Source organism: Panulirus ornatus, chromosome 16 (assembly GCF_036320965.1).
Source record: "Panulirus ornatus isolate Po-2019 chromosome 16, ASM3632096v1, whole genome shotgun sequence".
Taxonomy (NCBI): domain Eukaryota; kingdom Metazoa; phylum Arthropoda; class Malacostraca; order Decapoda; family Palinuridae; genus Panulirus; species Panulirus ornatus.
In genome coordinates, this window is record NC_092239.1 from 20710228 (window position 1) to 20725494 (window position 15267).

General features: G+C 41.7%; 1 protein-coding gene across 1 annotated transcript in view; it reads left to right on the plus strand.

Annotated features, from left to right (window-relative positions):
* LOC139753907 (ATPase family gene 2 protein homolog B-like) overlaps positions 1–15267 on the plus strand; it is a 195102-nt gene that overhangs the window by 79738 nt on the left and 100097 nt on the right. The window contains exon 5 of the mRNA XM_071670865.1: positions 9258–9474. Within this exon, the coding sequence (XP_071526966.1) occupies positions 9258–9474 (217 nt within the window). The remainder of the gene's footprint in view (positions 1–9257; positions 9475–15267) is intronic.

Here is a 15267-nt window from a genome sequence, read left to right on the forward strand (position 1 = left end):
CTTTCCGAGATAATGTTCTCGACTTCCACACATTTTTCAAGGCTCCCAGAATTTTCGCCCCCTCCCCCACCCTATGATCCACTTCCGCTTCCATGGTTCCATCCGCTGACAGATCCACTCCCAGATATCTAAAACACTTCACTTCCTCCAGTTTTTCTCCATTCAAACTCACCTCCCAATTGACTTGACCCTCACCCCTACTGTACCTAATAACCTTGCTCTTATTCACATTTACTCTTAACTTTCTTCTTCCACACACTTTACCAAACTCAGTCACCAGCTTCTGCAGTTTCTCACATGAATCAGCCACCAGCGCTGTATCATCAGCGAACAACAACTGACTCACTTCCCAAGCTCTCTCATCCCCAACAGACTTCATACTTGCCCCTCTTTCCAGGACTCTTGCATTTACCTCCCTAACAACCCCATCCATAAACAAATTAAACAACCATGGAGACATCACACACCCCTGCCGCAAACCTACATTCACTGAGAACCAATCACTTTCCTCTCTTCCTACACGTACACATGCCTTACATCCTCGATAAAAACTTTTCACTGCTTCTAACAACTTGCCTCCCACACCATATATTCTTAATACCTTCCACAGAGCATCTCTATCAACTCTATCATATGCCTTCTCCAGATCCATAAATGCTACATACAAATCCATTTGCTTTTCTAAGTATTTCTCACATACATTCTTCAAAGCAAACACCTGATCCACACATCCTCTACCACTTCTGAAACCGCACTGCTCTTCCCCAATCTGATGCTCTGTACATGCCTTCACCCTCTCAATCAATACCCTCCCATATAATTTACCAGGAATACTCAACAAACTTATACCTCTGTAATTTGAGCACTCACTCTTATCCCCTTTGCCTTTGTACAATGGCACTATGCACGCATTCCGCCAATCCTCAGGCACCTCACCATGAGTCATACATACATTAAATAACCTTACCAACCAGTCAACAATACAGTCACCCCCCTTTTTAATAAATTCCACTGCAATACCATCCAAACCTGCTGCCTTGCCGGCTTTCATCTTCCGCAAAGCTTTTACTACCTCTTCTCTGTTTACCAAATCATTTTCCCTAACCCTCTCACTTTGCACACCACCTCGACCAAAACACCCTATATCTGCCACTCTGTCATCAGACACATTCAACAAACCTTCAAAATACTCATTCCATCTCCTTCTCACATCACCGCTACTTGTTATCACCTCCCCATTTACGCCCTTCACTGAAGTTCCCATTTGCTCCCTTGTCTTACGCACCCTATTTACCTCCTTCCAGAACATCTTTTTATTCTCCCTAAAATTTACTGATAGTCTCTCACCCCAACTCTCATTTGCCCTTTTTTTCACCTCTTGCACCTTTCTCTTGACCTCCTGTCTCTTTCTTTTATACTTCTCCCACTCAATTGCATTTTTTCCCTGCAAAAATCGTCCAAATGCCTCTCTCTTCTCTTTCACTAATACTCTTACTTCTTCATCCCACCACTCACTACCCTTTCTAAACAGCCCACCTCCCACTCTTCTCATGCCACAAGCATCTTTTGCGCAATCCATCACTGATTCCCTAAATACATCCCATTCCTCCCCCACTCCCCTTACTTCCATTGTTCTCACCTTTTTCCATTCTGTACACAGTCTCTCCTGGTACTTCCCCACACAGGTCTCCTTCCCAAGCTCACTCACTCTCACCACCTTCTTCACCCCAACATTCACTCCTCTTTTCTGAAAACCCATACTAATTTTCACCTTAGCCTCCACAAGATAGTGATCAGACATCCCTCCAGTTGCACCTCTCAGCACATTAACATCCAAAAGTCTCTCTTTCGCACGCCTGTCAATTAACACGTAATCCAATAACGCTCTCTGGCCATCTCTCCTACTTACATAAGTATACTTATGTATATCTCGCTTTTTAAACCAGGTATTCCCAATCATCAGTCCTTTTTCAGCACATAAATCTACAAGCTCTTCACCATTTCCATTTACAACACTGAACACCCCATGCATACCAATTATTCCCTCAACTGCCACATTACTCACCTTTGCATTCAAATCACCCATCACTATAACCTGGTCTCGTGCATCAAAACCGCTAACACACTCATTCAGCTGCTCCCAAAACACTTGCCTCTCATGATCTTTCTTCTCATGCCCAGGTGCATATGCACCAATAATCACCCACCTCTCTCCATCAACTTTCAATTTTACCCATATTAATCGAGAATTTACTTTCTTACATTCTATCACATACTCCCACAACTCCTGTTTCAGGAGTATTGCTACTCCTTCCCTTGCTCTTGTCCTCTCACTAACCCCTGACTTCACTCCCCAGACATTTCCAAACCACTCTTCCCCTTTACCCTTGAGCTTCGTTTCACTCAGAGCCAAAACATCCAGGTTCCTTTCCTCAAACATACTACCTATCTCTCCTTTTTTCACATCTTGGTTACATCCACACACATTTAGGCACCCCACTCTGAGCCTTTGAGGAGGATGATCACTCCCCGCACGACTCCTTCTTCTGTTTCCCATTTTAGAAAGTTAATACACTACATATTGTCCTCAAATATTTCATTTCCAACACATCCACCTTCCTCATCACAACACAATTTGTAGCCCATGCCTCACAACCATATAGTATTGTTGGAACTACTGTTTGGTCAGACATACCCAATTTTGCTCTTGAAGATAATGTTCTCTCTTTCCAAACATTCTTCATCCCTTGTTTATGCAGGGGTTATGTCTTGTAATACCTGATGTGTAGACTCCTCTAAAATACATGTCTTGTGTTGTTTATGTGTTTGTGCTTGTGGGTGTGCAAGTATTTACCTGCTGAAAGTTTGGACATTACTTGTCCTATCTTAATGCTCAGAAGGGGCATATATGATATAGACATAGTGATTGATCTGCTCTGTAGTATTATGATATAAAGTACTCAAAGGTATTTAGATGATGTTCCTTCTGTTTACATTCATTATATTTCTTTCTAGATCCTTCTGAGTGTTCCTTCTGTAGCTGACCGAAGAAGTATACTTAGTGTTCACAGTACCAACCTGTTGCCCATCAATCACTCAGGACTGACTAAAATTGCTGAGGCCACACCAGGTTTTGTTGGGGCTGATCTTCAAGCTCTGACCGAGACTGTGCGGATGAAAGTAGATGCTAAACATGCAGAAGAGGTAAAAAGACTCATTAATTTCTTAAATTTTTAGAAAGGAATGCATGAAATGTGTACAGTTTTAGTACTTAAAGTGATTACGTAAGATGAATTATATAAAATATGGTAGGAAATAGTAAACATTGGTGGACTGACACTGTCTTGAACCCCTTGAGAAATTAGAATTTAGGTAACTTGGAACAACTTTTCCACAAATTCAAATTTTTTGGATATCTAACTTCCTTTCAGACCACATATCACAATGTTATTTGCATGGTACTGTATGTTTGTACAGGGGATCTGCACAGAATGGTGTCTTTTTGCAGAATGTATTTGTTTAAGCATTGTAATTGAAACCTGTTATAATGGGGTTAAGTTGTTGGTCAGCAGCCAACAACCAGGGAGATATATTAACAGTAGTACCAGCCTCATTATCAGAAGGGTTAGTGACAACTGTGTAGTGAGCCAGCACTTCAGTAATTGTCAAGTTGCACTTCTCTGACCCAGTTAGTTGTCTTTTCTATCAGCCTCATCTACATGTGTAGTAATGGTATCCTGTCCACAAACGTATTATCTCTCACTGTTACACATGATACTTGAAAAATTTAACTCACTCAAGATTTTCCTGTGGTGAGTGCTATTTGCTAGCCCTGCCTTTTAGCAAAATGGTAGGAGCAATAGATGGATGTAGTAATTAGGAGCATTCAGGTTGGACCATTAGGTAGAAACAGTAGGTAAAAGTAGTCAGTAGGAATATTATGTAAGAGTCTCTGCAAACACTGTGCTAGACTTGCCCTCTACCACTGGCCTGTTAAGTATGAGGCACTGAAGGCTAAGAAGTGGCATTGGAGTTCACTAGTTATGGAGACTATTGCCATGGGCACCCTCTTTAGGGAGTTCCAGAAGGGAACAAGCATCAAGAGTTATAGGTAGATAGATAAGTTCCCGATCAGAACTTTCCCCAATTTAATTCTCGTTTGTGGGCAATACCCAAAACATCTTAGCTAGCCTTTAATACACCACGCTTTGTCATGATGTAAATTAGTCTCTGATTATGCAACTTTTGCCATTTCATTGGTAAATCAGATGCTATTTAGTGATTCTTATTGAGAATGCTGGTGATGAGGGATCAAGGTAGGTTGGGATAGAGTTGGATAGGGGTGGAGTAAATGGTTTGTCAAACTTTCCATCTTCAGTGTATCCATTTCATTGTGTGACATTTATGTTTGTTGATGTATCTTGATGTTATTTTGCCAACTTAATTGTTTTCAAATTAGGCAGATCTTACATAATGGCACATTAAGAATATGAAAACTTGATGTTTTTTATAAGGTGACCCCCAGTGGCTGTAATACAGTAAGAAGAATCTAAAGATAAGTTGCTTTGATTTCATTATAAGTGGCATTTTAATTGAAGACCTCACAATTTATTTGAATATTATTATTTTTTTTTTTTTTTTATACTTTGTCGCTGTCTCCCGCGTTTGCGAGGTAGCGCAAGGAAACAGACGAAAGAAATGGCCCAACCCCCCCCATACACATGTATATACATACGTCCACACACGCAAATATACATACCTACACAGCTTTCCATGGTTTACCCCAGACGCTTCACATGCCTTGATTCAATCCACTGACAGCACGTCAACCCCGGTATACCACATCGCTCCAATTCACTCTATTCCTTGCCCTCCTTTCACCCTCCTGCATGTTCAGGCCCCGATCACACAAAATCTTTTTTCACTCCATCTTTCCACCTCCAATTTGGTCTCCCTCTTCTCCTCGTTCCCTCCACCTCCGACACATATATCCTCTTGGTCAATCTTTCCTCACTCATTCTCTCCATGTGCCCAAACCACTTCAAAACACCCTCTTCTGCTCTCTCAACCACGCTCTTTTTATTTCCGCACATCTCTCTTACCCTTACGTTACTCACTCGATCAAACCACCTCACACCACACATTGTCCTCAAACATCTCATTTCCAGCACATCCATCCTCCTGCGCACAACTCTATCCATAGCCCACGCCTCGCAACCATACAACATTATTGGAACCACTATTCCTTCAAACATACCCATTTTTGCTTTCTGAGATAATGTTCTCGACTTCCACACATTCTTCAAGGCCCCCAGAATTTTCGCCCCCTCCCCCACCCTATGATCCACTTCCGCTTCCATGGTTCCATCCGCTGCCAGATCCACTCCCAGATATCTAAAACACTTCACTTCCTCCAGTTTTTCTCCATTCAAACTCACCTCCCAATTTACTTGACCCTCAACCCTACTGTACCTAATAACCTTGCTCTTATTCACATTTACTCTTAACTTTCTTCTTCCACACACTTTACCAAACTCAGTCACCAGCTTCTGCAGTTTCTCACATGAATCAGCCACCAGCGCTGTATCATCAGCGAACAACAACTGACTCACTTCCCAAGCTCTCTCATCCCCAACAGGCTTCATACTTGCCCCTCTTTCCAAAACTCTTGCATTTACCTCCCTAACAACCCCATCCATAAACAAATTAAACAACCATGGAGACATCACACACCCCTGCCGCAAATTCACTGAGAACCAATCACTTTCCTCTCTTCCTACACGTACACATGCCTTACATCCTCGATAAAAACTTTTCACTGCTTCTAACAACTTTCCTCCCACACCATATATTCTTAATACCTTCCACAGAGCATCTCTATCAACTCTATCATATGCCTTCTCCAGATCCATAAATGCTACATACAAATCCATTTGCTTTTCTAAGTATTTCTCACATACATTCTTCAAAGCAAACACCTGATCCACACATCCTCTACCACTTCTGAAACCACACTGCTCTTCCCCAATCTGATGCTCTGTACATGCCTTCACCCTCTCTGAATATTATTAGTTAAAAGAATAATGAGAGAAGTGAATGCCTTTTGAGTCCATTTCTGTTCCGCAAACTTTCTGCTGTTCTAGGATTGTGCACCCTAATTTTCAGATGATGCTACCACAAAATGTTGCTCTGTGAACCATTAATCAGCAGGGGCTGCCTGTACTCTCTTATCTCTTGCCCCAGGAGTCCCTTCTATCTTTATGAGGCTCCTGTTGCACTGAGGAAGCCAGCCACATCCACTGATTGCAACAATAGGTCATAAAGTATAATTATGTTATGTGTTCAGTTATGTGCAGAGAATGCAAGGCAATAGGGTAGTAAGTGCTTGGTGTCTTTATTCAGATAGTTGCATCATGGGCTCAAAGGGTGTGGTGAAATGGTGTGAGTAATTTTATAGGAATGGATGACACTCGGAACATAGATAGGAAAGTGTGACTCTTGTTTGTATGAGGATGTGGCTTTTGATGAGTGGACCTATGGTTGGATGGAGTTTAAGCTTGAGTTGGGATGGTAGTTCTTTATCTTTTGTCAGATTATTTCCGTGTGTGTGTTTTCTCAGAAGTTTTTATTAAGGGTGGAAGGCATGTGTACGAGTAGGAAGAGAGGAGAGTGATTGGTTCCCAGGGGTGTGTGATGGCCCCATGGTTGTTTAATTTGTTTATGTATGGGGTGGTTGGGAAGGTGAATGCAAGAGTTTTGGAGAGAGGGGCAAGTATGCTGTCTGTTGGGGACTGCCACATTCGTTTACACTCAGTATCTAGCTGTCATGTGTAATGCATCAAAACCACAGCTTTCTATCACATCCAGGTCTCACAGACCTTTATATGGTTTACCCTAGACATTTCACATATCCTGTTTCAGTCCATTGACTGCACATCAACCCCAGTATACCACATTGTTACAATTCACTCTATTCCTTGCATGCTTCTCACCTTCCTTCATGTTTAGGCCTCAGTTGCTTAAAATCTTTTTCACTCCATGATTCTACCTCCAATTTGGTCTCCCACTTCTTGTTCCCTCCTTCTCTGACACATATATCCTCTTTGTGAACCTATCCTCTTTCATTAACTCCATATGTCCAAAACATTTTTACACACTCTCTTCTGCTCTCTCAGCCATACTCTTTTTTATTACCACACATCTCTATTACCCTTTTGCTACTTGCTAAACCAAACCACCTTATACTACATTTTGTCCTCAAACATTTCATTTCCATACAACCCTATCTATACCTCATGCCTTGCAACTATTTGATATTGCTGGAACGACTATTCCTTCAAACATACCCATTTTTGCTCTTGAGATAACATTCCCACCTTCCTCGCATTTTCAGTTGCTCTCAGAACCTATGCCCCCTCCTCTTTCCTGTGAATCACTTCCACTTCCATGGTTCCATCCACTGCTAAATCCACTCCCAGTTATCTAAAACACTTCACTTCCTCCAGCTTTTCTCCAATCAAACTCACCTCCCAGTTAACTTGTCCCTTAACCCTACTGAACCTAATAACCTTGCTCTTATTCCCCTTTACCATCAGCTTTCTTTTTTCACACACTTTACCAAACTCAGTCACCAACTTCTGCAGTTTCTCACCCAAATCAGCCACCAGCACTGTATCATGAGCAAACAACAACTGACTCACTTCTCAAGCCCTCTCATCGAGAACGGACTGCATACTTGCCCCTCTCTCCAAAACTCTTGCATTCACCTCCCTAACAACCTCATCCATAAACAAACTAAACAACCATGGAGAAATCACGCACCCCTGCCACAAACCAACATTCACTGGGAACTAATCACTTTCTTCTTTTTCTACTTGTACACATGCCTTACATCCTTGGTAAAAACTTTTCTGCTTGTAGCAACTTACCTCCCACACCATATACTCTTAATACCTTCAACAAACCATCTCTATCACGCCTATCACATGCCTTCTCCAGATCCATAAATGCTACATACAAATCCATCTGTTTTTCTAAGTATGCCTCATACATTCTTCAAAGCAAACACCTGATCCACACATCCTCATCCACTTCTGAAACCATAGTGCTCCTCCCTAATCTGATGCTCTGTACATGCCTTGACCCTCTCAATCAATACCCTCCCATATGATTTCCCAGGAATACTCAAGACCACATACCTCTGTAATTTGAACACTCACCTTTAATCCTTTGCCTTAGTACAATGGCACTATGCAAGCATTCTGCCAATCCTCAGGCACCTCATGAACCATACATACATTGAATATCTTTACCAACCAATCAACAACAGTCACCCCCTTTTTAGATAAATTCCAGTCATACCATCCAAACCTGCTGCATTGCTGGATTTCATCTTCCACAAAGCTTTCATTACCTCTTCTCTGTTTACCAAAGTATTCTCCCTAATCCTCTCACTTAGCACACCACCTCTACCAAAACACCCTGTATCAGCCACTCTGTCATCAATCAGATTCAACAAACCTTCAAAATACTCCATCTACTCACTTTATCGCTACCTGTTATTACCTTCCCACTTGCCCCCTTCCCCGATGTTCCCATTTGTTCTCTTGTCTTACACACGTTATTTTACCTCCTTCCAAAACATCTTTTTATTCTCCCAAAAATTTAATGATACTCTCTCCCCCAACTCTCATTTGCCCTCTTTTTCACCTCTTGCATCTTTCTCTTGACCTCCTGCCACTTTCTTTTATACATCTCCCAGTCATTTGCACTATTTCCCAGGAAGTCCAAACACCTCTCTTTTCTCTTTCACTGACAGTGTCACTTCTTCATCCCACCACTCACTACCCTTTCTAATCTGCCCACCTTTCTCATGCCATGGGCATCTTTTGCACAAGCCATCACTGCTTCCCTGAATTCATCCCATTCCTCACACACTCCCCTCATGTCATTTGATCTTACCTTTTGCCATTCTACACTCAGTCTCTCCTGGTACTTTCACACACAAGTTTCCTTTCTAAGTTCACTTTCTCTCACCACTCTCCTCTCCCCAACATTCTCTCTTCTTTTCTGGAAACCTCTAGAAATCCTTGCCTTCGCTTCCAGAAGATGATCAGTGAGATGGCCATTATTAGGGCATTCAGTTCACCTTCCCATCTCAACTAACATGAAAAAACTATGTAGATGCATAGTCCAGTGTATAGATTTACATTAATGTTAATTTTCTCATCTAGAAATAAGTTTCTTGTTCTCTTCAGAAAACTGTGAGTCCGGAAGAAATTATTGATATCATGCTAGCCAGTGCAGCATTCATCACTCCTAGTATTCACAAGACTCTTGATTTCATCACGGCTAAACCTGTTGGATCACCAGTTGGAGGACTTAAAGAAGTGAAGCTGCAGTTAGAGCAAATATTCACACACCATACGACATTTGCTACTGCTTGTGATAGATTAAAGCTTAAACGACCCAGAGGTAAGAGATGCTGTGAAAAAACTGCTGTAAGTAATATTGTCATTTTCATTGGATTGGGTTGGTGGAATGCACGCATAGTGTATTGTACAAAGGCAAGAGGGCCAAAGATGAATGGATGAGTGTTCAGATTATGGAGGTGTTAAGTTTAGTGTATCTGGTAAGTTGTATAGAAGAGTAATGATGGAGAGGGTGGAGGCATGCACAGAGTATCAGACTGGGGAGGATTACTGTGGTTTCAGTAGTAAAGGATGTGCAGATCAGGTGTTTGCTATGAAGAATATATCTGAGCAATACTTTGAGATACAGAAAGATATGTATGTGGCATTTATGGATCTGAAGAAAGCATATGTTTGGGTTGATATAGATACTTTGTGGATGGTGTTATGAAGCATTGTGTGGGAGAAAAGCTATTAGAAGCAGTGAGGAGTTTTTATCAAGAGAGTAAGGTATGCCTGCAAGCAGGCGGAGAGAAGGATGAATGGTTCAAGGTGAATGTGGGTCTGTGGAAGGTTGCTTGATGTCACCATGGCTGTTTAATCTCTTTATGGATGGGATGGTGATGGAGGTAGATGCAAGGTTTGTAGAAAGAGGAGCAGGCATTTAGTTTGTAAGGATAGAGAGGGGATCTGGGAAGTGAGTCAGTTGTTGTGCAGATGGTATAGTACTAGTGTGAGATTCAGTTGAGAAACTGCAGAAGTTGGTGTCTGAGTTTGAGAAAGTATGTGAAAGGAAGAAGTTGAGAGTAAATATGAATAAAATCAAGGTTATGAGGTTTAGCAGGGCAGAGGAACAAGTTAGTTTGGTGCAAATTTGATTGAAGAAAATTTGTAGGAAGTGGAGGGGTTTAGATACCTGGAAGGGGACATAGCAGCAAATGGAGCCATGGAAGTGGATATGGGTCATAGGGTGGGTGAGGGGCCGAAAGTTCTAGAAGCATTGAGGAATATGTAGAAAGGGAGGTCATATTTGTGAAAATGGGTATGTTTGAAGGTATAATAATGCCAACAATGTTGTATAGATGCAAGGCTTGGGTTATAGATGAGAATGTACAGAGGAATGTGGATGTCTTGGAAATGAAGGGTTTGAGAACGATTAGTGGTGTGAGGAGGATTGATTAAGTAGCAACAGGGTGAGAGAGAGGTGTGTTAATAAGAAGAGTATGGTTGAGGGACCTAAAGAGAGTGTGCTGAAATGGTTTAGCCATATGTAGAGAATGAGTGAAGAGATCGTGATAAAATTGGATATATGTATGTGTCAGAAGTGGAGGGTTGTCAACAAGGAGAAGGGGGAGACCAAATTGGAGGCAGAGGGGTGAAGAAAGAAATGTTTTGAGTACTTGGAGCCTGAACATGCTGGAGGATGAAAAGTGTGCATGGGATAGAATGAATTAGAGTGATGTTGTGTATAGGGCAGGTGTGATGTTAAGGGACTGAGCCAAGGCATATAAAGCAGCTGGAGGAAAGAATTGTGAAGCCTTGTGGATAGAGGTCTTTATTTTAGATGCATTACACATGACAGCTAATGAATGGATATAAGTGAATGAGGCCTTGTCTTGTGTGTTCTTGGTGTGAAAATATACATATAAGCTTTCCCTTATGACCTATACGACTTACAGCTATCTGGAACGGAACTGGGACATATGTTGGGGAGGGTTTGCTTATTTTTTCATACTTGATCGCCATTTCCATGTTAGTGAGGTAGCACCAGGAACAGATAAAGAAAGGTCAAATCCTCTCGCATCCATTTTCCAGCTGTCATGAGTAATGTACAGAAACCATAGCTCCTTATCCACAACCAGGCCTCGCAGACCTTTCCATGGTTTACCCTAGGGGTTTCACATACACTGGTTTAGTCCATTGTCAGCATGTTGATCCCAGTATTGTGCATTGTTCCAGTTCACTCTATCGAGTGCATGCCTTTCATTCCCCTGCATGTTCAGACCCTGTTTACTCAAAATATTTTTTACTCCATCCTTTTATCTCTAAGTTGGTCTTCTGGCTCTCCTTGTTCCCTCCACTTCTGACACATGCATCATCTTTGTCATCCTTTCCTCTCTCATTCTTTCCATATGTCCAGACCATTTCAGCACACCCTTTTCAGCTCTCTCAGCCACACTCTTTTTATTACCACACATCTCTCTTACGATTTTTGCAGGGAAAAAATGAAATTGAGTGGGAGACGTATAAAAGAAAGAGACAGGAGGTCAAGAGAAAGGTGCAAGAGGTGAAAAAAAGGGCAAATGAGAGTTGGGGTGAGAGACTATCAGTAAATTTTAGGGAGAATAAAAAGATGTTCTGGAAGGAGGTAAATAAAGTGCGTAAGACAAGGGAGCAAATGGGAACTTCAGTGAAGGGCACAAATGGGGAGGTGATAACAAGTAGTGGTGATGTGAGAAGGAGATGGAGTGAGTATTTTGAAGGTTTGTTGAATGTGTTTGATGATAGAGTGGCAGATATAGGGTGTTTTGGTCGAGGTGGTGTGCAAAGTGCGAGGGTTAGGGAAAATGAGTTGGTAAACAGAGAAGAGGTAGTAAAAGCTTTGCGGAAGATGAAAGCCGGCAAGGCAGCAGGTTTGGATGGTATTGCAGTGGAATTTATTAAAAAAGGGGGTGACTGTATTGTTGACTGGTTGGTAAGGTTATTTAATGTATGTATGACTCATGGTGAGGTGCCTGAGGATTGGCAGAATGCGTGCATAGTGCCATTGTACAAAGGCAAAGGGGATAAGAGTGAGTGCTCAAATTACAGAGGTATAAGTTTGTTGAGTATTCCTGGTAAATTATATGGGAGGGTATTGATTGAGAGGTGAAGGCATGTACAGAGCATCAGATTGGGGAAGAGCAGTGTGGTTTCAGAAGTGGTAGAGGATGTGTGGATCAGGTGTTTGCTTTGAAGAATGTATGTGAGAAATACTTAGAAAAGCAAATGGATTTGTATGTAGCATTTATGGATCTGGAGAAGGCATATGATAGAGTTGATAGAGATGCTCTGTGGAAGGTATTAAGAATATATGGTGTGGGAGGCAAGTTGTTAGAAACAGTGAAAAGTTTTTATCGAGGATGTAAGGCATGTGTACGTGTAGGAAGAGAGGAAAGTGATTGGTTCTCAGTGAATGTAGGTTTGCGGCAGGGGTGTGTGATGTCTCCATGGTTGTTTAATTTGTTTATGGATGGGGTTGTTAGGGAGGTGAATGCAAGAGTTTTGGAAAGAGGGGCAAGTATGAAGTCTGTTGGGGATGAGAGAGCTTGGGAAGTGAGTCAGTTGTTGTTCGCTGATGATACAGCGCTGGTGGCTGATTCATGTGAGAAACTGCAGAAGCTGGTGACTGAGTTTTTAAAGTGTGTGAAAGAAGAAAGTTAAGAGTAAATGTGAATAAGAGCAAGGTTATTAGGTACAGTAGGGTTGAGGGTCAATTCAATTGGGAGGTAAGTTTGAATGGAGAAAAACTGGAGGAAGTGAAGTGTTTTAGATATCTGGGAGTGGATCTGGCAGCGGATGGAACCATGGAAGCGGAAGTGGATCATAGGGTGGGGGAGGGGGCGAAAATTCTGGGAGCCTTGAAGAATGTGTGGAAGTCGAGAACATTATCTCGGAAAGCAAAAATGGGTATGTTTGAAGGAATAGTGGTTCCAACAATGTTGTATGGTTGCGAGGCGTGGACTATGGATAGAGTTGTGCGCAGGAGGATGGATGTGCTGGAAATGAGATGTATGAGGACAATGTGTGGTGTGAGGTGGTTTGATCGAGTAAGTAACATAAGGGTAAGAGAGATGTGTGGAAATAAAAAGAGCGTGGTCGAGAGAGCAGAAGAGGGTGTTTTGAAATGGTTTGGTCACATGGAGAGAATGAGTGAGGAAAGATTGACCAAGAGGATATATGTGTCGGAGGTGGAGGGAACGAGGAGAAGAGGGAGACCAAATTGGAGGTGGAAAGATGGAGTGAAAAAGATTTTGTGTGATCGGGGCCTGAACATGCAGGAGGGTGAAAGGAGGGCAAAGAATAGAGTGAATTGGAGCGATGTGGTATACCGGGGTTGACGTGCTGTCAGTGGATTGAATCAAGGCATGTGTATGGGGGTGGGTTGGGCCATTTCTTTCGTCTGTTTCCTTGCGCTACCTCGCAAACGCGGGAGACAGCGACAAAGCAAAAAAAAAAAAAAAAAAAATCTCTCTTACTCTTTTATCACTTACTCAAACCTCCTCACACCATATATTGTCCTCAAACATTTCATTTCCATCACATCCACCCATCTCTGCACAGCCTTTCCTATATCCCTTTCCACAAGCATGTGCTATAGACCTTTCTGTGGTTTTACCTGGCTGCTGCATCATATGTTGCAGTTCATTTTATTGAAAGTTCATCAACCCTGAATACCAAATTGCTCCAGTTCACTCTATTGCTTGCACAACTTTTACCCTCCTTTATGTTCAAGCCCCAAGCACTCATAACCTTTTTCACTTCATCCTTCGGTCTCCAAATTAGTACCCCCATTCTCCTTGTCCTCTTCATGTCTGACGTATATATCATCTTAATCAACCTCTCATTACTCATTCACACATCCCACCAGCTGCCCCTTTCAGCATATTGACGTTTAAGAGTCTCTCTTTTACACTTCTGTCAGATAGCATGTAATCTAGTAATACCTGCTTGTTATTGTTCCATATCAACCTGTACTTATGTATGTCCCCCTTCTTAAACCGGTATTCCCAATCATCAGTTCTTTTTTGAGTAAAAAACTCCCCAGGCTATTCACCATTCACCACATTACCCACTTTTTTATTCACTTCATATTACAGAGGTATAAGTTTGTTGAGTATTCCTGGTAAATTAAATGGGAGGGTATTGATTGAGTGGGTGAAGGCATGTACAGAGCATCAGATTGGGGAAGAGCAGTGTGGTTTCAAAAGTGGTAGAGGATGTATATTTGTTTATGTCTGTGTGTGTATATATATGTATACATTGAGATGTATAGGTATGTATTTTTGCGTGTGTGGACGTGTATGCATATACATGTGTATGTGGGTGGGTTGGGCCATTCTTTTGTTTGTTTCCTTGCGCTACCTCGCTAACGCGGGAGACAGCGACAAAGCAAAATAAAATAGATAAATAGATCTCTAATAGCCAATCTTTCACATCAAAACTGCTGACACATTCACTCAGCTGCTCCCAGCATTTGCCTGTCTTTGTCACCTTCATTATTTTTCACTTGGCCAGGTGTAGAAGCACTAATAGTCACCCACCTCTTGTAGTATATTTTCCTTTTTATCCACATCAATATGGGGCTCACTTCTTTACACTCTTTCACATGTTTCTACTACTCCCCCTTCAGTGGAAGTGCTACCCCCTAATTAACTTTTGCTATCACACTAATCCTGACTTTACCTCTAGGATATTCCCAAACTCATTCTTCCTCCTTACCCTTGAATTTTGTTTCATTTAGAGGTAGAACAGCCAGGTTCCTTACCTGAAACAAACTGTAGAGGAGTTGCATAATTAGCGGATTAGGTGCCAGAAGCAGTGAAAAGTTTTTATCGAGGATGTAAGGCATGTGTACGTATAGGAAGAGAGGAAAGTGATTGGTTCTCATTGAATGTAGGTTTGCAGCATGGGTGTGTGATTATTAAATAACGAATTTTAGTTTAATTGGTTTAATTGGAAATGATTAGTTAGGTTCTGGAGGCCAAAAAATGTACATAAGCTCTACCAAAACTGCTTTGATAACACTAAACATTGTATATAATCCATCAACAAATACAGTAAACGAACACATAAATGTGATGTGTGTAATGAATGT